The sequence below is a fragment of the Mustela nigripes genome, unplaced genomic scaffold (genome assembly GCF_022355385.1).
Source record: "Mustela nigripes isolate SB6536 unplaced genomic scaffold, MUSNIG.SB6536 HiC_scaffold_148, whole genome shotgun sequence".
NCBI lineage: Eukaryota > Metazoa > Chordata > Mammalia > Carnivora > Mustelidae > Mustela > Mustela nigripes.
Window position 1 is genome coordinate 8,854,253 of NW_026739562.1, and position 22,508 is coordinate 8,876,760.

The following is a 22,508-nucleotide window of genomic DNA, read 5'->3' on the forward strand; positions in this document are numbered from 1 at the left end:
TCTGGGACGTAGTTGATGCTCCATAATTCCTGGAGAATGAATGAACTTTATTCCTTCAAAAACCCTGTGAGGTAGGTGTTTATGTTACCCCCATTTTATTTTTTTTATTTTGATGTCCAGTTAGCCAGCCTATAATACATCATTAGTTTTTGATGTAGTGTTCAATGATGCATTAGTTGCATATAACAGCCGATGCTGATCACACATGCCCTCCTTAATACCCATCACCAGGGGTAGGGTACCCCCTACCCTCTGTAGCCCTCGGTTTGTTTCCTGGAATCCAGAGTCTCTCATGGTTTGTCTCCCTCTCTGATTTCTTCCCTTCAGTTTTCCCTCCCTTCACCTGTGGTCCTCCGTGCTATTCCTTATATTCCACATATGAGTGAAACCACATGATAATTGTCTATGTTAGCCCCATTTTAAAGATGATGGAATTGAAGCTCGAAGAATTGAAATAACTAACTTGCCCCAGATCATTCAGCTAGGAAGTAGTGGAGTTGGGATTGACTAACTCCAAAGAATGTATTTTCAACCACTAGGTCAATGGTTCTCAAACTTGAAGAGTCACCCGAGCTGTTTCTTTAAAGGTAGGTTCACATAGCCTGATCCTGAGGATTCTGATTCTGATTCTGTAGACCTGGGATACAGATGATCCACGGCTCATACTTGGAGTAACACTGGGATATACTACATTGTCTTTAAGGTTTGGAATCTACATAGGAAGACCTACAGATAGAATCCATTGGACATTTTTGGAGTGCCACTATGTGGCAGTCTCTCTCTTTCTATTTGCATAGAAAAGCAAATAAAATCAAGTCATTACTCGCTCTCTCCCACCCCTTTTTTTAAGATTTCATTTATCCATTTGACAGAGAGAGAAGTCACATGCAGGGGGAACGACAGTCAGAGGGAGAGGAAGAAGCAGACTTCCCACTGAGCAGGGAGCCTGATGTTGGGCTCAGTCCTAGGACTCTGGGACCATGACCTGAGCTGAAGACTGACACTTAACCGACTGAGCCAACCAGGCGTCCCAAGTCCTTACTCTCAAGACTTGGTCTGCTGGTGGCGATGGGACAAGCAGACACATAAATCATAATCAGACCATTGATAAATTGTGAGATGCTTAACATCACATGCTTTGGTTTCAGTCATACCCGTGGTTCAAAGCCTGAACATGCTCCCACTAGTTATGTAACTGGGAAAGTGACTTAATCTCCCTGTGGTCTGCAAGTAAAAAGAGAACAACAATATTTATCCAATAGGACTGTAATGAGGACTTAGATGAGAGGAAGAGTATACAGCACTCAGGAAGGTAGCTTAAAAACACATAACCAACACCCAGAGGCAGGGCACAGTGTACAAGAAATGATAAATAAATGGCTTAGAGACAGTAAGTATAAAAAATCTTAGAAGAGTTTTACAGTTTTACAACCTACCGTTTCATAATTAAAGTTTGGGTACCAACTTTTTGTTTTTTATTAAAAATTACAATGAAATCTTTTCAAAATATATTTAAATATGCATATAACCCTTCCCTGCATTCTTAAATGTAATTTATCTTGGCATCTAAGTATCATCCTAACAAACATAAAGTAATGTATTGTGCTGGGAAACACCATTGCCTTTCCGGTTTGCTGAAGTGTATTCTAAATGTATCCACATTGCTTTTAAAATATTTTTTTTCCTACTTCTGTGTTCCGATCATGCTGTTGACCCCTGCTTACTCACTACGGTCCTGGCACCTGCCTATTATATGTAGTTCCTTTTCTTCCCTCAGTTGACTGTGTCTGGTCCGTGTTGAGCTTAGAAAATAGATGGCTGGGCACCTGGGTGGCTCAGTTGGTTGAAGGACTGCCTTCAGCTCAGGTCATGACCCTGGAGTCCTGGGATCGAGTCCTATCTTGGGCTCCCTGCTCAGCAGGGGGTCTGCTTCTCCCTCTGACTTTCCCTCTCTCAGGCTTGTTCTCTCCCATTATCTCTCTCTCTCTCTCTCAAGTAAATAAATAAATAAAATCTTTTAGAAAGAAAACAAAAGGAAATAAGTGGCCAAGTGTATTAAAACTCTGAGTCTAATCAGAGCTTACCTTGGAAGCCAGTAGGTTAACCGCATGAGCTCTATGTGTGTGAACTTTGTGACATCTGTTTTTGCATACTTAGAGACTTACTGGCATTTAGATATTTGAGATCTCCTATTAAGTTTTAGATACATTAGATATTGTTCTGCAGGCTACAGACACCTGGAGAAACCGTCTTTGTTTTTCTTAGCACTGGAAGTTCGTCCTTTCTGTGGCTCTACAACTTAAAAGAGCCTTGGGAAAAGCACAGGAGCCTACCTCTGGCCTTTTTGCTCTCAAGTAGATGATTGATGGTTATCTCCATTCTACAGATGAAGAAACTAAGGCCTAAAGAGTAGGTAGTTTTCTCCTATGAGGCAGTCCGGCAGAGTCAGCACAGTGTTCCAAGTCTCCCGAGCCTTCCCTTCTGCTTGGCCACACTGTTCCCAGAAAGAAACAGAATCGTCTTGGGCTATGGAAAGAAAGGAAAAACATCGACCAAGATCACTAGAAATTAGAAAAATAAGATGTCATTAGTATTGTAACTAATCAGTTTTAGCCTTGACTTTGATAAGTGCTTTTCTTTTCCTCTCTCCCCTTTTCTCATTTGAAGGGATGTATAACTTTACTGTGCCCCGGTGAGCCTGAACCGTGAGCATATATAAGGAAGGACCAAGGGCAGTATAATAAGATCCAGAAGCATATAAAGGATTATAAAATGTGATGATCAGCTTTGTACCCTCCTTTTCATTGCAGACAAAACAAGGTGATTTAGAGGCGGGAACACAGAACCACTGAGAATGGGAACATGGAAATCAATTTCTGAAGGAAGGTACCCGTTTCTCTAGGAGACTCCTTTCCTTCCTCTCTTCTACACACGCTCCTTCCTTCCTTCCTTCTGCCACCTTATTGAGATATAGTTTTCATACCCTAAATCTGGGGGACTATTTGTTTAGTCTTTCAATTGTAAGAAAACACAAAGCACCCATAATCCCCAAGTACAGGGTCGACCACCATTATTAATACTTTGGTATATTCCATTCTTTTTCCTATGCAAATTTATTTCCTTTTGTTTTCTTTTAAAGCAAAAATGTGATCAGACTGTATGCAACAATTTTTATTTCACTCTTTCCCCTTAATGTTATGAGGTCATCTAAGTTTATGTATTTTCATTTTAAACTCATTTAGTCACACGAGTTAAATCTTTATTATAAATGCTTCTCCGGAGAAATTCTACATCTGGGATTGAAAAGTCAGGTGCGGGCAATAACCAGACAGGTATCGGAAGAAGCAGTGCAGGGCATCCGTGGCAGGCTTACAAGGACAGCTAGCCTCTGCCTCAGCCCTAGCCCTTTGTGGTCGTGCAGGAATGCTGGTCTGCTATTGCAGGTCCTCTGATATTTTAGAAAAGAGAGATCTGGAATCTAGATTGTATTGTAGGAAATGTCTTGAATTTTCTAATGTTTTAGCTCCAAATTAAAAAAAAATAGAGTGGAGGGGTGCCTGGATGGCTCAGGTCATGCCTGGATTTCAGCTCAAGTCATGATCTCAGGGTCGTGGGTTCCAGCCCCAGGTCGGGCTACATGCTCAGCGCAGAGTCTGCTTGTCCCTCTTCCTCCTTTCCTTCTGTTCCTCCTCTCCCACCCCCACCACTCTCTCTGTGTCTCTAAAATAAACAAATAAATAAATAAACCAAAAACAAATAATTTAAAAAAAAATACAGTTCAAGCCAAACAAAACTCTGCCAGCCGATTTCTGTCTCAGCCAGTGAGTGTGAAGAACTTCCTAAGCAGTAATTCCCTTAATTATCAGAGCAGTCTTGCTCCTCCAGTTATATATTGAGAACCAACAGCGAATAAAGGAGGCAAATTCTTTTCCCACTGGCAGCTTGCATTCTAGCAGGGAGACAGGTAATCTCGTTTAAAAACGTTCAGTAGCTCGTCTAGCAGTAAGTACTAGGGAGAAAAGTCCAGCAGGAAAATGAGGCAGCTCTGCTGTTTTAAATGCTGTGGCCAGAGGTGGCCTTGCTGTGTAATGGCATTGGAGCAGAGACCTGAAGGAGGGGAGAGCCATGCAGGGATTTGCAGCAGAAGGGAGAGCAGATACCAAAACCTAAGACAAGGGCATGCTTGACATATTCAAAGAATACGAAGCCAGTGTGACTGGAACAGCCTGAGCAACAAATGAGTCGAAGGAGATGCAGTTAGGGCAATAGCAGGGGTCCCCATTGTATAGAGCCTGAGAAACAAGAAGCATTATCCAATTTTATAGATGAGAACACTGGAGCTCAGAGAATTTTCCCCATGCCACACAGCTAGGAAGTAAGTAACAGAGGTGTTTTGAACCAGGTCCGTCTTAACTCCCAATCTCACGTTCTTAGCTACCATGCGTGCTACACCAGAATGCAATAACACGGATTCGTAGCATTCCCACTCTTCTAGCAAATTCCATGCTACCTGTAATCACATCATTCCCTACCTGTTCTTTGTGCTCCTGCCTCAACCACAGAGAATTACAGTGAAAGAATCCTAGAATCTTGGATTCAAATAGAGACAAAAAGGATTATTGAGGATTATTATTGAGACAAAAAGTTTGAGGATTATTGAGATAAAAAGTTTGTACTTTTTAAAAAATAATTCTGAATGGTTATGCTTTTTTTGTTTAAGACTCTTTGATCTCATCCTAGTGTTGATACTTTTGTTCTCTTCATTTTTCAAGTGGGTTATACATGAAGGTGACAAAATTCAAAGATTTATTTATTTTTACGATTTTATTTATTCATTTGAGTTAGAGCATTGGGGGGATTACAGGGAGGGGGAGAGGCAGAAGGAGAGAGAAAAGACACCCTGCTGAGTTAGAAGCCTCATGTGGGGCCTGATCCCAGGACCTGGCGATCATAACCTGAGCTGAAGGGTAGCCTCTTAACCATCAGAGCCACCCAGGCTCCCCTATTTATTTATTTATTTAAGAGAAAGAGAGAGAGAGAGATTGTGTGTGTGTGTGTTTGTGTGTGTGCACGCACATGCATGAGTCAAGGAGGGAGAGAGGGAGAGAGAGAGAGAATCCATAAGCGGGCTCCCTGGCTAACCACAGAGCCCAACAAGGGGCTCCATCCCAGGACCTGGACATTATGACCTGAGCCAAAATCAAGAGCCGGCCACTTAACGACTGAGCCACCCAGGCGCCGTGAAGGTGACAAAATTTAAAAGGTCAAAAGGACATATAACCTTAAATACTTTAAGGTCTATTTAACTTAGTCCAATCGACCCTGATCATTTACATGTGAGGCAGAAGAAGGAACTGAGACTTAAGGAGCTGGTGGCCAGTTAGAGGCCACCCATCCATGAGGAAACCAGGCACCTTGTCCAGACCCCAGTGCGTAAGACCAGACTTTGTCTTTTAGAATACTCGTGCATGAAAGAAATTGGGTGGGTCCATCCTTTGATGCCACTGGAATATTTTTGAACTTTTTCCTTTCTTTTTGTATGCCTGCCAGTCCCACTGCAAGATAAGGATCAGGGTTCAGAAAGCCTAACCATTGTGTCCTTTCCCAGGATGCAGAGCCGCTATCATTTGGTTCACATTTTTATTAAAATAAGATGAGTGATTCACTCACATTACAGGCAAAGAATCTTTTACCAGGAAAGCCATACTTTGAAAAACAAACCCATGGCTTTAAGGCACAGTAACTGCTAACGTCAATTTCCTTTCCCATCCCAGTGCCATTTCCAGTCCCAAAAAAAGTCGGGCCTCTTCTGTCTCTAGCTGCCTCTTTCGCTTAGCCACACATATACATATAATTATAGATAGGGTACATTATATGTGCCCACAAAAGACAGAAAACAGCAGGAAAGACAAAGGTGGATTCATCTGAAGAGATGTATGTGTTTATCTATATCCAACCCTCTTTCTGGCTCCTTCTGTTTTTGTTTCTTAAGTCTATTTTTTTAGTTGATGGGTAGCCATAAATCCGTCATCATTGGTGGAAGTTAGTGGATTCTGACGAGAGAACAGGCTGTGGTCTTTATAAATACGCCTACATGCTGGCAACAGTCTTCCTCTACTCACACAATCATCGAGAACCAGGGACTTAGATTTTTTTTTTTTTTATTTTTAGTGTGTCTTGGTTCAACTCTCTCTTACTGAATAACTGTTAGCCACTGCTTCTTTTCATATTTATTTAGAAGAGAAGGAAAATGCATTTTAAGCAAATCAAATGCATAATCTCTTCCACTTCCTATTTATTCTATGGCTACTTTGGACAGTGGAAAGCCCAGAGAAGTACTTTTGTTGCTGTTTTGTTTTCTGTGGCTTGCTTTCTCAGACAAGTCATCAGTTTTGCTGATAGCTTTTTATTTTTTTTTAAGATTTTATTTGTTTATTTGACAGACAGAGATCACAAGTAGACAGAGAGGCAGGCAGAGAGAGAAAGAAGCAGGCTCCCTGCTGAGCAGAGAGCCCGATGCGGGACTTGATCCCAGGACCCTGAGATCATGACCTGAGCCGAAGACAGCGGCTTAACCCACTGAGCCACCCAGGCGCCCACTGATAGCTTTTTAAAATTCCATCCCAGGGGCACCTGGCTGGCTCAGCCATTAGAGCGTGTGACTCCTGATCTCAGGGTCATGAGTTCAGGATCCACCTTGGGCATAGAGATTATCTAAAAAAAAAAAAAAAAATGTTAATTAATAGTAATAAAATTCCATGCAAACTGTCGGCCTGATTTTTAAAAAGATATTATTTATTTATTTATTCATTCATCCATTTATTTATTTATAGGAGAGAGAGAGGGAGAGATCATGAGCTGGGGGGGAGGGGCAAGAGGGAGAGGGAGAAGCAGACTCCCCACCAAGCAAGGAGTCAGACATCAAGACCCGAGCCGAAAGCAGATCTTAACCAACTGAGCCACCCAAGCATCCCATCAGCCTGATTTTAAATTGGAAAGTAGAAAGGTAGTTGGAAGCATTTTCGTGTGTACATGAAGTATGCTTTTCTCTTGCTAATCTGTGTTCAGTCCTGTTAAAGTTGCAGAAACAGGCCTATAATGGCTTCAAATGTGTATTAATTTTGTTGTTCCCCTCTCTATTTTCTTATAGAGATTAGCAGCAAGTCACCTAAATTAGAAAGGGTCTGTCCTTTTGTTTGGGGGCAGCAAGGAAGCTGGGAGCCGGGGAGACCACATCTGACCCTAGGAGCCAGCACAGGAGAAGGATGAGAGAAAGAGATGAACTGGCTGGGAGCAGATTTAAATATCGACGGTAACACTAACAGTAACAGCAGTAGCAGCTACCATTCACTGCATTCTCGTTATGGAGTTCACTCTGCCGGCTGTTTTCACCCATAGAAAACGTAAAAGCAGGCTGAGGTCCAAATGGCAAGAAGGAAAGGTATCATAGGGAACCAGCCCAGGTAGTGGAAAGAGGCCTTGACCCAGAAAGAGAAGCCTTGCTTAGGTCCTGGCTCTGCCAGTTACTTGGTGATTTTGTCCCTTACTGAGGCTCATTTCCCTTGTTTATAAAAATGGGAACAATACTATTTCCCTCCCCCGCCTCTCAAGGTTCATAGGGGGATCAAAAGTGATAATGTGTATGAAAATGGTTTTCATGATTATCCAGTCTCTCTATAAATGTGACTCATCAGTACTTTTCAATCTGAAATGATAGAGGGTTGGCAGTGCATCGACTCTCCAGGAAAGTGGTGTGCACCTGCCTTCAGGCAGGAAGTCTGTTATTCTCTCATCAGTAAGAACAAAGGCAAGATAAAATAAACATGAGATAAGGAATAAGATTGTTTTAGCCACCCACTGGCTGGAGCTGGAGGACTTGGATGAATTGTGCCTTTTGTGACGCAGGTGCCATCCCACCTGTGTGCAGAAGCAGGAGAGTGATAATAGGAGCAGGCACTGTTTATTGAATACTTACCCTGGGCCATCTACTAGCGCTTTAAATGTACTATCTCTCTTTTTAATTTTTTTTTTATTTGCATGTAGTTGACACATAATGTGACATTGGTTGCAGGTGTACAATGTAGTGATTTGACATTTCTGTATATTATGTTATGCTTACCACCAGCATAGCTGCCAGGCTCTCTCTCTCTCTCTCTCTTTTTTTTTTTTTTTTTTTTAAGAGCAAGGAGCCTCATGTGGGACTCAATCCCAGGACTGTGAGATCATGACCTGAGCCAAAGGCAGCCGCTTAACAGACTGAGCCACCCAGGCATCCCCAGGCTCTCGCTCTCTCTCTCTCTTTCTTTTTTTTTTTTTAAAGATTTTATTTATTTATTTGACACAGAGAAAGAGAGCACAAGTGGGCAGAGAGGCAAGCAGAGAGAGAAAGGGGGAAGCAGGCTCCCTGCTGAGCAGAGATCCCGATGGGGGGCTCGATCCCAGAACCCTGAGACCACGACCTGAGCCAAAGGCAGAGGCTTAACCCACTGAGCCACCCAGGTGCCTCTCTCTCTCTCTCTCTTTAAGATTTTATTTATTTATTTGCCGGAGACAGAGCAAGCACAAGCAGGAAGAGTGACAGGCAGAGGGAGAAGCAGGCTCCCCTCTGAGCAGAGAGCCCGATGCAGGACTCGATCCCAGGACCCCGGATCATGACCTGAGCCAAAGGCAGCCACTTAACGGACTGAGCCACCCAGGCGCCCCAGGGTCTCTTTTTTAAAATCATCTATTTTAATCTTCTCAAAAACTCCTTACGATTCGTGTCAGTATTGTGCAGACTGTTATCACTGGTGTTAGTATTAACATTCACTCCTCTTTCTAAGTGGCTTGCTCAGTGTCACGTGGCTGGTTAGCCAGAGAGCCAGGATTTGGATCCCGGCTGGCACAGGCACTTAGCGGTCAGTGGTAAGTCCCACTTAAGAGTCAGAGTCACAGCTTTTTTAACCGTCCTCCACACAGCCCTGGATTTTTAAAGCAGTGTCCCAGGCCTTCTCTCCCAGCCACTTTATCCCTTGCACCTCTAGGCTAGGTGAGGCGAGGGTTGGGTGAGAAAGGCTTTGTTTGGGGCGCCTGGGCGATTTAGTGGGTTAAGCGTCTGCCTTCGGCTCAGGTCATGAGCCCGGGGTTATGGGATTGAGCCCCAAACTGGGCTTCCCACTCAGTGGGAAGTCTGTTTCTCCCTCTGCCTCCCACCCCACCCTGCTCATGTTCTCTCTCTCTCAAATAAATTAAATCCTTTTTTAAATAAAGGTTTTGTTTCTACCTGCATTATACATTGAGTTTCATGACAAGATTTCCATTGGGAAAACGTTGATCTGTTTTAAAAAAATTTTTTTTCAACCCTCACATAGCATATCTTTCTTATTTAAAAGTGAGAAAACAGAGGCCCAGAAGAGTTATACCCAGAATAATGTGGTTAGTTCTTTGCAGAGCTCAGGCTGAGTTCTTCTATGTCATAGCATGTGTCTGTGGGAGAACAGACCTTTCCCCCCTTCAAAACAACATGAAAACCCTAATTCTGGTCATAAAAACTCATGTAGGGAAATTTAGAATACTGCCTCTTTCTGAGAGGTTGAGTGAGGTTTTCCAGACACACCACCATTGAGAGGGCAGGACGTTTCCTCTCACCCCCAGTTACCAGGAGGAGGACTGAAGTTCCGTCTCCGCCCCACCTCTTGTGTCTCTTGGACCATTTCTGTTCGGTTCAGAACAGGTTTGGGTCACAGGACTTCGAGACAGCCCTCGCTTCTCCCCGGATAAGAATTCAACCTTCGTTCTGAAGTCTCTGTGGCATGGGGGCACTTCCTGTCTTCCTATTTCCAACAAAAATGTCAAGTAGCAACACCTGGCAGAGCTGGGCTTGCTGGTCTCTAACCAAGATGTCAATGGGTGCAGATACGAGGCTTGAGCTGCTGGGCCCTCCAACAGCTTACAGTGCCAAGATCCGGCTGTGCATTTTGGTGTCCAAAGCTGCCTCCCATTTCCTCAATAAATTGTCAGGAGACTGTGCTCGTGCCAGAGTGGCCAGCCCTGTTGCTACTGGAGAGGCGCTTTCATTTCTCCTGGCACGGATGCGTCCTTCCACAATGCCATATGGCTGCCCACCCCGGCCATGCGTGGTCTGCTGAGGTTCATGTCACCAAAGCTGCCCAAGACGGCATCTTCCCCAGAGCCAAGCCTTGCCTTGGTTCTCAAACTCCCAACAGCTCCACCATGATGAGCAGAAGAGAGGGTCTAACGTGGTATGGGGGATCCTTATCAGATCAGATCAGACCTGTGGTTCAGTTCCACAGTGGGAGCTAGGGACGGCCCTTGTTTAGCCTCACAACCAGAGCAGATGGCCAGGCTGTGCCATACACAGTCCCCGTGGAAGAATTTTCAGAGCCTGACTAGAAATGCTCACATTTCTTTAAATCTTTGATAATATAAACAATTCCTGGGGAGTCTGTTTTGTTTTTCTAAAAATTACCATGTAATTGTTACTATGTTTGATTTAATACTTTGCCTAGAATGCACATACTGGTCAAACAGAAAGAGTCCCTTGATGTTGGGCTTAGTCATAATAAAGAAAGAAAGAATCTGGCTCTCTGCCCCTGATTAAATGCATTAAACATGCTCTGGAGAGTAATGGGTTGGCAAAGGATAGTGTTCAGAATGGCCCAACTCCTCTACTCCACAGGTGTCGATGGAAGCCAGGGCTTCTCATTCCTTTCATAAAATCGTTTCCCTTTCCATGAACTAATAATGAACTAATAATGCCCTCCATTTATAATATAAAACAACAGTGCTGTCAAAAGAGACAAAATTTAAGAGCACGGCCTGCTCTTCTTCTGGGGCTTTGCTTGACAGGAACATGGCTCTAGGCTGTGAGCAATCTTCCTGTGACTGGTGGGGCCACACGCTACATGGAGAGTGAAGCTGTCAGACAGTCTTGCCTCCTTCCTCTCCTCTCCTTCCCACTCTCCCTCACTCCCTTCCCCCGCCTGGCCGAGGAACACTGAGAAGTATTTACTCAGCTGCGAACTGGTACCAAAGCCTCAGGGCCCTGGGGGTAGGAAGGGGCGGTGTGGTCATGCCCCTAACTACCCATGTCCTTCCGAGCATCTCTTGGCAGAGCAGACTGGCCGAGGGTGAGTGCCATTTAGAATGAGCATAAGCCTGGCAGAAAAGAACATAAAAACAATTGCAACTGAAAATTGGAGAGTCCGCTCTGGGCTGTGGTGTTCTCTGGCCTCTGTGGCCTCCCACTGAGATTATCCAGCCAACCAACTAGGGGTTGTTCAGTCCACTGGGATTCCCCACGGCTTGGTAGCATTTCATTATCTCAAGCTCTTGTCCCGGCCCAAGCTCCCCACCGTCAACATGTAGGCACCCACACATATCAATTCAGACCAAACCCCACTTCATCCCCCATGCCTTGGACCCCACTTGATTCAGCTTTGGGAAAGGATTTCTCTGAGTAAGGGACAAAGATACGGCCCCAGTTCCTTCTGGGGGCACTCCTCCACTGGTCTCCTTTAATGACACCACTCTGACCCTGGAAAAGGCACCATTTCCCAGGAAGGGCAGAGGCGTCTGAGTCTCCGACCGCAGTTCTTCTGAGCAAATGTGTGGGCACACATGGTGGTCTTCCAGGAGGATGTAGGGATGACTAAGCTGCCCCCACAGAGCTTCAGAGACAGGAATTTCCACAGCAAGAAGGCAGACCAGATGTAGAAAGACAAGAGAAGATCTTCATTCTTCTTTTCCAAGAAAGGAAGAGGTATGAACAAGTTAGCCCTGTTTCTTGGGCACCAGTTCATTTCTGATTCGACTCCTTTTCTTTGCCAAAACAACCTCACCTACCACCCTCTATGATTACAGTGGAGGTAACCAACAAAAGAATATTCTGCGTCAGGCCTGGTTATCCTGAAAAACTACAGGATTCGTGCTAGAGTTGTAACAGTGGTAAAGTGAATTAATGGGAAGTAAACTCTAGGCTTCCTCTGATTTTCATGATACAGTTGGTGATATATTCCTATGAAATCAAATATGGAGGCTGACTGGATGGAGCACTTGGTAAGAAAGTGTTTAGGGTCAGCAAGCACGTGGAATGTCATCCGCCTGCCAGGATGTGATGGGTTCACCGAGAGCTGTGGTATCTACCCAACAAGACATTCCCCACTTTCAGCACTTAGAGCTCCTAGCATCTCCTCATGTCCCCCTAAATTTGTAGATGTGTTTCCTGTGCGTGGAGAGTCCCCAACTCTGTGTTCACATGGTAACCAGAAATTGGTCTCTCTGAATTTTCCTCTGGGTCACTATATCATGCCTGTTTTTACTCATTCGTTCCTCCAACAAATATTTACTACTATGTGCCAGGCCTTGTGCTAAGGGCTTTAAGTTAAGTCTAAAGATTCCTTAAATTCAGGACTCCACGTTTTTCATCAGTTAATAATTATAAAATAATCCTACCATTTATTGAGCACTTCAGTAATTTTTTCAGAAAGGCACTTTATATTTAAATTGCCTCAGGGCGCCCGGCTGGCTCAGCCGGAAGCACATGTGACTCTTGAATTTGGGATTGTGCATTCAAGCCTCACATTGGGGGTAAAGGTTACTTTAAAAAAGTGTTTAAAAATAATAAATTGTAAATTTTTTACAACAATCGCATTAGGTAGGTACTGTGCTTATTCACATTTTGAACAAGAGGAAACCAAAGTTCAAGAAGTTGTGTAACTTGTCCAAATCACACTGGCGGCTAAGTAGTGAAGTCGGGCTTTGAAGCCAGGTAGTCTGATTACAAAGTCCGGGCGCTGTACTAATACAGTTGCCCTGTGCAATTATATGTGGCCCGACAGGAGGGTATCTGTATATTTAACTTCCACAGGAAGTCTGTCAGTCACCTGGCATGAACGGTCCTACCATCAGAAGTCGAGTTCTCCGCAAACCAGCTGGCTCCCACCTGCAGGAGTAGAGCTATTAGGACCTTTGGAACTACACAAGCTTTGGTCTGAATCACCATTCAGCCTCCTCCGACTCTCTCTGTTTACTTGAGAGGCAATTAACCTTAGTTAAAGAAACCCTAGTTTCTTTATTTCTAAAATAATATTAGCAAATACTCGCAGCACTTTTGATGGACCAGACAGTGTTCTAAGTACTTTAAATTAACTCACAACAAGTGTATAATGGGGACGCCTGGGTGGATCTGTTGATAAGCATCTGCCTTTGGCCTAGGTCAGGATCCCAGGGTCCTGGGATGGAGCCTTGCATCAGGCTCCTTGCTTAGCGGAGAGTCTTCTTGTCCCTCTGCCTGCTGCTCCCCCTGCTTGTGCCTCGTGCTCTCTCTCTGAAAAATAAAACCTTTATTTAAAAAAAAAAAAACAAACCTGTATGATGGTCGTGCATCATTATCCTCATTTGATAGGTGGGGAAACTGAGGCACAGAGAGCTTACAGGTCAAGTAATTTGAAGTTAGTGGCAAAGGTGGGCTTTGGACCCACGGGATAAATCTGAAGTCCATGCTACGAGCCACAGTGCAACACCATACTGTCTCTGGGAAGGACAGGATCAAGGTCATAGAAACCTCTGGTCCAGAGCCAGTCATTGGGACTATTACAAGATGGAGAATAAGAATGTTTAACAGCTCTGACCACCCACAGAAAGAAACGCACCAGTTTGTGAAGAGTGTTCTAATTTTTATCTTATACCAAAGCCTTCTTATGCCTTTGCCTTTGAGCTTTCAGGACCTGCTGGTTGAAGCTTTCCAGGTTGGGGATGTAGGGTTCCTTTGGAGAAGGCATCTGTCTGTACATACCGCTTGGTACAAACCGCTTAGCTTTCCTGCACCTGCCAGGAGGAGGAGCGGCTGGCAGGTGGGCGGGGCTGGGAAATGGCGGGCGTGGCCCGGAGCGCAGGTGTAATCATCCCCCACCCTCCCGTGGCCTCTGGCCCAGCACTGGCTCTGCTGCTGGGGCTACAGTCTTTCCTGTTGACAGTAATTAGAACCTTTCAGACTAAACTTCTTACATGAAAAAAAATCCCAATTCTCTTGAATTGTCTCCTTGATCCAGTTCACCTGGAGCTATTTAGTTCCTGCTGTTTGTTTGGAGGGAAAAACAAGCTCTTAAGCCTTCCCACATTAAGGTTGATAAGATCAAGGTGCTGAAAATGTTGGTTGGGTAAACGCTGGAGCCCAATTGCCCGAGTTTGAATTGCACTTCTGCCTCGTAAGCATCCATGACCTGAGGTTTTTGAGTCCGTGAAATGGGGATAACCATAGTGAAGATTAAATGAGACGACACAGGAAAACCCTTGCAAGAACAGTGTCTGCCCATGGTAAGTGCTCAGAAAATGCTGGCCGTCGGTATTAAGGCCCCCCAGCCCTCACACCCCCATCTTTCCCTCCCAGCCTAGGATTTCACTCTGAGAAGCCATGTTCCCTTCCTGTCCCCCAGGCTCTGGACCCTTCTTTTCTCACTCACCAGATAGAAGACAACTGACCCTTGAACAACACGAATTTGAACTGCACAGGTCCCTTTGTACGTGGATTTTTTTTTTTTAGTACAGTACTGAAAATGTGTTTTCCCCTTGTGATTTTCTTTTTTATATATAATTTTAAAAAAAATTTAATAAACATATAATGTATTATTAGCCCCAGGGATACAGGTCTGTGAATCTCCAGGTTTACACTCACCATAGCACATTTCCTCCCCAATGTCCATAACCCCACCACCCTCTCCCTACCCCTCTTTCCCCTGCAACCCTCCCCTTATGATTTTCTAAATATTTTCTTTTCTCTAGCTCACTTTCTTGTAAGAATACAGTATAGGAAAATACACATACAAAGTATAAGTTAATTGACTATGTTATCAGTAAGGCTTCTCATCAACAGCAGGCTATGAGTAGTTAAGTTTTGGGGGGAGTCAAAGGTTATACAGGGATTTTTGACTGCACAGGGGTTTGGTGCCCCTAACTCATGGTTAGGGGCAGTGCTCATTGTTCATTGGCCCATTGTTGAAGGGCCACTGCAATTTCATAGCTCTAAGCCTCCATGTCCTTATCTGTGAAGTGGGACTGGGAATAATGGAGTCTCCTTCCTAAGGTTGTTGTGAAGGTTAAGTGAGCTAATTCAGTGACTATTCAGTCTCATTACCGTTTCTCCTGAGGCACAAAGCCTTGCCTGAAAAGGGCTTTGAGATCTTGAAGAGCTCTTAGAGGGCCCAAAGTGAGCATTTAGGGTTAACTAGGGTCTGAGTGGAAGCTCAGGAGGTGGGGAGACTGCTGGCCTGTTCATTGCTATGACACAGAGGCTGGAGCGGAGGAGGCCCATGGTGATAGTAAACAAATGACTACTGCAAAAGAGTATTTAAAAACAGATTTGGTTCAGGGGCGCCTAGGTGGCTCATTCTGTTGGGCATCTGCCTTTGGCTTGGGTCATGGTCCTTGGATCCTGGGACGGAGCCCTGCACCGGGCTCCCTGCTCGGTGGGGAGTCTGCCCTCTCCCTCTGACCCTTCCCCTCTGGTGCATGCGCTCTCTCTCTCAAATGAATAAGTTAAAAAATCTTTAAAAAAAAAAAAAAATAGATAAAAACAGATTTGGCTCAAGCAACCTAACCGAATTCTCAAGGCAAACCACTCCTGGGTGTTTAAGCATTTAAACTCTTCTTTTCTCCTATCTTTGCCCCCGGGATTTAAAAACAAAACTAAAATATCCCCCATTGTTTCATGCTACTATGTTCTAGACAATCTGCTGACTACTTTATAGACGTCATCTCTTTTAATCTTGATTTCAAACCTGAAAGGTAAGCATCATCATTCCCATTTTACAGATGAGAAACTAAGATTTAGAGAGATTGAGCAATTTGCCCAAGGTTGCATAACCAGTAAATTGCAGAGCTGAGATTTGAACCCTAGCCTGCAGGACAAGATGGGGACAACTTCTATTTGCTCATCAATGTTCTGATTTTAGAACAAGACTTACCACTCACCATGCCCCCCATTACCCACTACACAACTGAGGAGTGTCTCCAAGTAGCAGATGTCTCTCCCTCAAAATACGTGGCCTTGATATTATCCAGCCATTACATTAATAGAAGTAGAACTGCTGTCTTTGGGACACCTGGGTGGTTCAGTCAGTTAAGTGTCTGCCTTTGGCTCAGGTCATGATCTCAGGGTCCTGGGATCGAGCCCCATGTTGGGCTCTCTGCTCAACAGGGAGCCTGCTTCCTCCTGTCTCTCTGCCTACTTGTGATCTCTATCTGTCAAATGAATAAATAAAATCTTAAAAAAAAAAAAATAACTGTTTTTCACAATCAAGGTGACAGAAGTTCTCCACTTGCCTGGACTTTCATTCATCTCTTCATCTGACTATCTTCTTCATTTTACATTTAGGAAAGTCAAGTTCTAGAAGTGGTGAACGTGGTGTGTTCTGTTATTCTGATGTATTTAGTATTTCTAAGATGTGTTGTTGCCTTAGAGAAATACAGAATGATTTTTGTGTTTTTCTTCTGCCCTTGAAAGCAAGCATTTGAACTACATGAGTTATATCATCAAGATCCTTGGGGTGCCTTGGTGGCTCAGTGGGTTAAAGCCTCTGCCTTCAACTCAGGTCATGATCCCAGGATGCTGGGATCGAGCCCTGCATGGGGCTCTCTGCTCGGTGGGGAGCCTGCTTCCTCCTTTCTCTGCCTGCTTGTGATCTCTGTCTGTCAAATAAATTAAAAAACTTTAAAAAAAAAATCCTAAAGAAAGCTGAGGGTCTGGAAACCAGGAGGCTGAAACTGTGAAACTGATGACCAGCCTTGTCTTTTCTTGACGAATATGAGAGTTCCACAGTTCTCTGGACTTCTCATTTTCCTTTACCTGGTTTATCTTCCCAAGGATATCTTGTAGGTAATTTGGAGGGACAAATGTGGATTTCTGTGAAACACTTGGACCCCCAAAAATGATATTAGATACGTCCACCAAAGCTTAGCTTAGGAAAGCAATGATGATTCAAAGATAGAACCTTCCTTTGCAGGCAGCTTTGTCCTTTGCCAACATTGCATTTTTTACACATTGAAGGTTGATGGCAACCCTGCATTGAGAAAGTTGATCAGCGCCATTTTTCCAACACCATTTGCACTTCGCGTCTCTGGGCCATGTTTTGGTAATTCTTCAAATTATTTTTGGTAATTTTTCAAAATATTTCAAACCTTTTCATTAATGTTATGCTGATCTGTGATCAGTGATTACAACTTGCTGAAAGCTCAGATGATGATTAGCATTTTTTAAAGATTTTATTTATTTATTTGACAGAGAGAGAGAGATCACAAGTGAGCAGAGAGGCAGGCAGAGAGAGAGGGGGAAGCAGGCTCCCAGCTGAGCAAAGAGCCCGCGATGTGGGGCTCGATCTCAAGATCCTGGGATTGTGACCTGAGCTGAAGGCAGAGGCTTTAACCCACTGAGCCACCCAGGCGCTCCGATGATTAGCATTTTTTAGCAATAAAATATTTCTAAGTTAAGGTATGTACTATTTTTATACATAATGCTATTGCACACTCAATAGATTACAGTTTAGTGTAACCGTAACTTTTACATGCACTGGAAAACTAAAAATTCATTTGATTCGCTTTATTGAGATATTTGCTTTATTGAGGGGATCTGAACCAAACCCACAGTGTCTCCAAGGTATTCCTGGATTTACTTCCTGCCAGAAATCCCTCCTCTTTATACAGGGAGTTCTGGAGTGAGAATAATGTGGGAACCCATTAGACTCCATAGCTTTTCTCCCCTGCCTTCACCTTTCCTGCTCCTTACCTCAAATCTCTGAGACCACGAGGGGCTCTTCCTCTATCCCTTGGAGAACAAAACCTCCAACCAGGCTGTGCCCGAGGTCAGACAAGTTAGGAGAGGAAAGTGCACACCCCATTGTGGCCAAGACGAAGGCCACAAAAGCCATCTTGATCCTTTGACCTACATTGACGCTGAGTCTGTTGCTTTGGTGTCCCTGATTCTGGCGGTGTGGTTAGTCTAACTCTCTGCCCCCACCTTGAATTGAGCTTTGATGAAAAAGTAGTAGGAGCCCAGGCCTCTCCCTGGAGACTTGGGGTTTTTATCTTGGAAAAGCATCAACCAAACTAGCAGGGCAGGAGATCTGGATTCCTGTGGCTTGGGCTAACTTAGGTCCAAAGAAACCAAGTGCCTATGATCATCATCTTCATTCCCTAAATGTGGCCATGGCCTTTGGATTCCCTTTTCTCACTCATTCTCCCAGTTAGGATGGCTTCCAGGTTGCTTGCTCCTGCTTTACCATTAGCTTGTCCTCCTGTATGTGAAATGCTTTGGTGTACAGAGTACTTGTGGATTGCCGCCGCCTGACTGATCTAAAATCTTTGGCTTTGATCCATGCAGTAGCAAAACAATCTTTACACATCAGTGTATGTCCTCTCTCTTGGGATCCCGAGATTTACCTCTCTGGGTTTTCTGATGGGCTAACAGAGCCTCATCCTGGCTCATCTCCCCCAGAGCACTGCTTCTGTATATCAGGAACTGTTTGGTTGCCTTGATCGTGTATCTTGAGCATTTGTCTTGGCTTCTTATAACAGGATGACCAGATTGTGTGCAATCCTAGATGACAGAGTAATAAGGCCTGTGGGTTGCTATGATGTATTCTTCTCCATATATTCTAAGACTGAGTTTGCCTTACTAGTGCTTCCAGATATTCTGTGGATGGTCTTTGGGCATGTTGTGGTGAACGTTACCATGCCAGATTCTTTCAGCAGATTTAACCAGCTTTGAAACGGCTCATTCTTGTGGGTTTTCATACACAAGGAAAACCAAACTAAGAAGGCTGATCAAGGTACTCCTCTTGTTCCCTTCTTGCCCAACCATTTTTCAAACCAGTGAAGCTCCTCTAGCCAAAGTGTTGTAGCTGGGTACTTTCCACCCAGGAAGACCTTCGTAGAAACAGTGAACTTAAAAATCTCACCGCTGGAGGTTGGTGGCTAGTGCACCCCTAACACTGACCCACCTTCGTAAGAGGAGCTCTACCACTACGAGGTCTGAAACCAGGAATGAGCCAGAGACCAATGCCTTCCCACACAGACACCTAACGTGTTCCTCTCCATTTCAACTTCAGATTTGCTGACCATGAGAGAGTATCACTGTTTGCTGCAACTGCTGTGCCCGGATTTCCCACTGGAGCTCACTCAGAAAGCGGCCAGGTACGTCCCTGGGCTCTAGAAGCCAGCTCAGCCCTCTGTGCGCCAGGGCTTCATAGAGAAACCTGAAATGTATACAAACAAACAAACCATTAGGTAGACTAAAAAACCATTAGGGAGAAACTGGCATTTGTCGGGGGTCTATTTGGGATTTGCCCCAAAACGTAATACTCCCTTTCTGCCGTTGCCAAAGGGAAACCAAATGATCCTTTGTGGTTTCTGTGGGGAGACTTCGGGTCTGCAGATAGAGTTGAGGGGTGGCGAGATGAAGAGGCAAACACAGACACACAGACACAGACACAGACACACAGACACACACACACACACACACACACACACACACAGAGAGAGAGAATGAGAAACCTCTAGAGGATATTCTGAGAAGAGAAGGGGCAAGAGTTGGCAGCGACAAGTGGAGAGGATTAAGGTTGGAGACTGGAAAGGCACAAAGGTGGTAAAGCCCATGTGAGGGAAAGGGGAATTGTATTATTTCTGCTAAAAGATTTTTAAGATTTGTCCAGAACCAAGAAGACTTGGCAGAAATAGTTTAGAACCCCTCATTTCTGCGTTTGGCTTCACAGTCACTCATTTTTTTAACCAAGTGAAGTCTTTGGACTATGCCGTCGTTAACTTTTCCTTAACACGGAATTTGAGCTAAGGTGACAAATGGAAGGATTTCAAAAATTGTGTTGTCTAAAATTGCTGGAAAAGAGGACGTTTAGGAAAACACTCGATATTGTACTAGATGTGATGGATACCCGTCCTTATTATGCGTTTGTCCAAAGCTATAGAACATACAACCGCAGGAGCGAAGGTAACGTAAAGTACAGACTTCGGGTGACAACGTGTCTGTGTAGCCTCATCAGTTGTGGAACGTCGCACTCGGGCGCAGTGCGGGATGTGGAGCGGAGGAGGCTCTGCACCTTCCCCTCCACGTTGCCATGAACCAAAAACTGCTCTAAAAAAGTAAAGCCTTAAATAATAGTTTCTGAAATGCCCATCTTACCTAAATCATAATATATGCATTTACCTTCATTGTCTCATTTAAATTCATTTATTTTAGTTATCTCACTCGATCCTTACAAGATCTGTTACCTTCCTTTTATACTGAAGAGGAAACTGATGTAACTCAATTAAAAAAAAAAAATAGGAAGCAGAGGCTTAAAGAGGTGGCCTGAATTTACTGAAAGCTTGGAAGTAGCAAGGCATCACTTGAACCCAAGGCTGCCTGCATCCAGAGACTTTGCTCTTAACCTCCTCATGCTCTTACCTGCTCATATGGTGAAATCATTTCTGTGTGGTGGTTCAACCCAGCGAAACCACAACTGCATTGGCTGCACTACCCCAAGAACCCTCCTAGTCCTTCTAAAATGAGCCAACCAGCTCCTCCACCAGCTAGTCCTCTGCCACCAGCATCGGGCACCAGCCTCACACTGGGACAGGCTGTTCTGCAGTTCACGGCTCATGGGCTGATTTTGCTGGTCACGTGCAAAACATGTTTTGTGATCCTGCGCCCCCAAATCTTCTCCTCATTGTTCCGTGGATACTTACTCTTCTGGGGCCAGTTGGCCACTGGCCAAATCTGCAGTTAAGCTTTTATCATTTTAACTTGCCTGCCAGCCAAAGGAGATTTAGATTAGTTGAAAATAAAATGTGGGAGATTATCTTTTGCAATTTAAAGGCAGCCAGGTCATGATCCCAGGGTCCTGGGATGGAGTCCCACATCAGGCTCCTTGCTCAGCGGGGAGCCTGCTTCTCCTCGTCCCTGCCCCCCCACCGGCTTATGTGCTTGTGATCTCTCTCTCTCTCTCTGTCAAATAAATAAATAAAGTCTTTTAAAAATAAATAAGTAAGTAAAAACAGCCAAGTAGAGTTACCTTCAGATTTCCAATGATAGCTCCCCTTGGGGGTCAGGTCATTTTAAGGAAGATTCAGCCCCAAAATTTTGGGGGGGGAAACTCAGTACTCTTAAAGATTGTACTATGATTTCCACATCACTGAATGATAAAAATCAACCATGATCTCTAACTAAAAAATTCCTAGAGAAAAGGAGGAAAGGAAGAGTACATTTGTGTGCACTCCATGGGGGCAGGCGCGGTCTCTGCCAGTCTTGGCTGCTGCGGGACCCCTGTTGCTCAGCAGAGCACCTAGTACCCAGATACACGCTACACATTCCATACGTGTCTCCCGACTGAATGCACATAGGAGCGATCCCCCTTATCAGGAATTTACATGGTTCTAATAGTCCATGGTTCTAAGTAACTCTAAGAACAAAAGTCAGCAACTGTATCCTATATTCATTTGTCCATTCATTTATATAGTCATCGCAATTTTTTTAAAGATTGTATTTATTTATTTGACAGATAGAGATCACAAGTAGGCAGAGAGGCAGGCAGAGCGAGAGGAGGAAGCAGGCTCCCCGCTGAGCAGAGAGCCCGATGCGGGGCTTGATCCCAGGACCTGAGATCATGACCTGAGCTGAAGGCAGAGCCTTAACCCACTGAGCCACCCAGGCGCCCAATTCATCACAACTTTTCACAGTTTCTGGGGATACAGTCCACATACCATGTCATTCACCCACTTAGAGTACAAAATTCGATGGCTCTTAGTATGTTCACAGAGGATATTTGGATTCATCACCACAGTCAATTTTAGAACATTTTAATCATCCCCAGAAGAGATCCTGCACCCCTTAGCCATCACTCCTCAGTCCCTCCCTCATCCCTAGCCCTGGGCAACCACTAATCTGCTTCCTGTCTCTATAAATGTGCCTGTTCTAGATCTTTAAAATAAATTCATCCAATTTGCGTTCCTTTGCGACTAGTTTCTTTCAGTTGGCATCATGTTTTCGGGGTTCGTCCCTGTTGTAGCAGGGGCCAGTAGTTCATTTCATCCAATGTTTCTTTTTTTTTTCCCCCAGATTTCCTTAGTTTTTTTTTATAAACATATATTTTTATCCCCAGGGGTACAGGTCTGTGAATCGCCAGGTTTACACACTTCACAGCACTCACCATAGCACATACCCTCCCCAATGTCCACAACCCAACTCCCCTTCTCCCAACCCCCCTCCCCCCAGCAACCCTCAGTTTGTTTTGTGAGATTAAGAGTCACTTTTGGTTTGTCTCCCTCCCAATCCCATCTTGTTTCATTTATTCTTCTCCTACCCCCTTAACCCCCCATGTTGCATCTCCACTTCCTCATATCAGGGAGATCATATGATAGTTGTCTTTCTCCGATTGACTTATTTCGCTAAGCATGATACCCTCTCGTTCCATCCATGTCATCGCAAATGGCAAGATTTCATTTCTTTTGATGGCTGCATTGTA

At 44.3% G+C, this 22,508-nt stretch overlaps 1 protein-coding gene across 4 annotated transcripts in view; it reads left to right on the forward strand.

Moving 5' to 3' along the window:
- LOC132008427 (centriolar satellite-associated tubulin polyglutamylase complex regulator 1) overlaps positions 1 to 22,508 on the forward strand; it is a 187,921-nt gene that overhangs the window by 146,329 nt on the left and 19,084 nt on the right. For all 4 annotated transcript variants that reach the window (XM_059387035.1, XM_059387036.1, XM_059387037.1 and 1 more), the window contains one exon: positions 19,101 to 19,185. In XM_059387035.1, the coding sequence (XP_059243018.1) occupies positions 19,101 to 19,185 (85 nt within the window). The remainder of the gene's footprint in view (positions 1 to 19,100; positions 19,186 to 22,508) is intronic.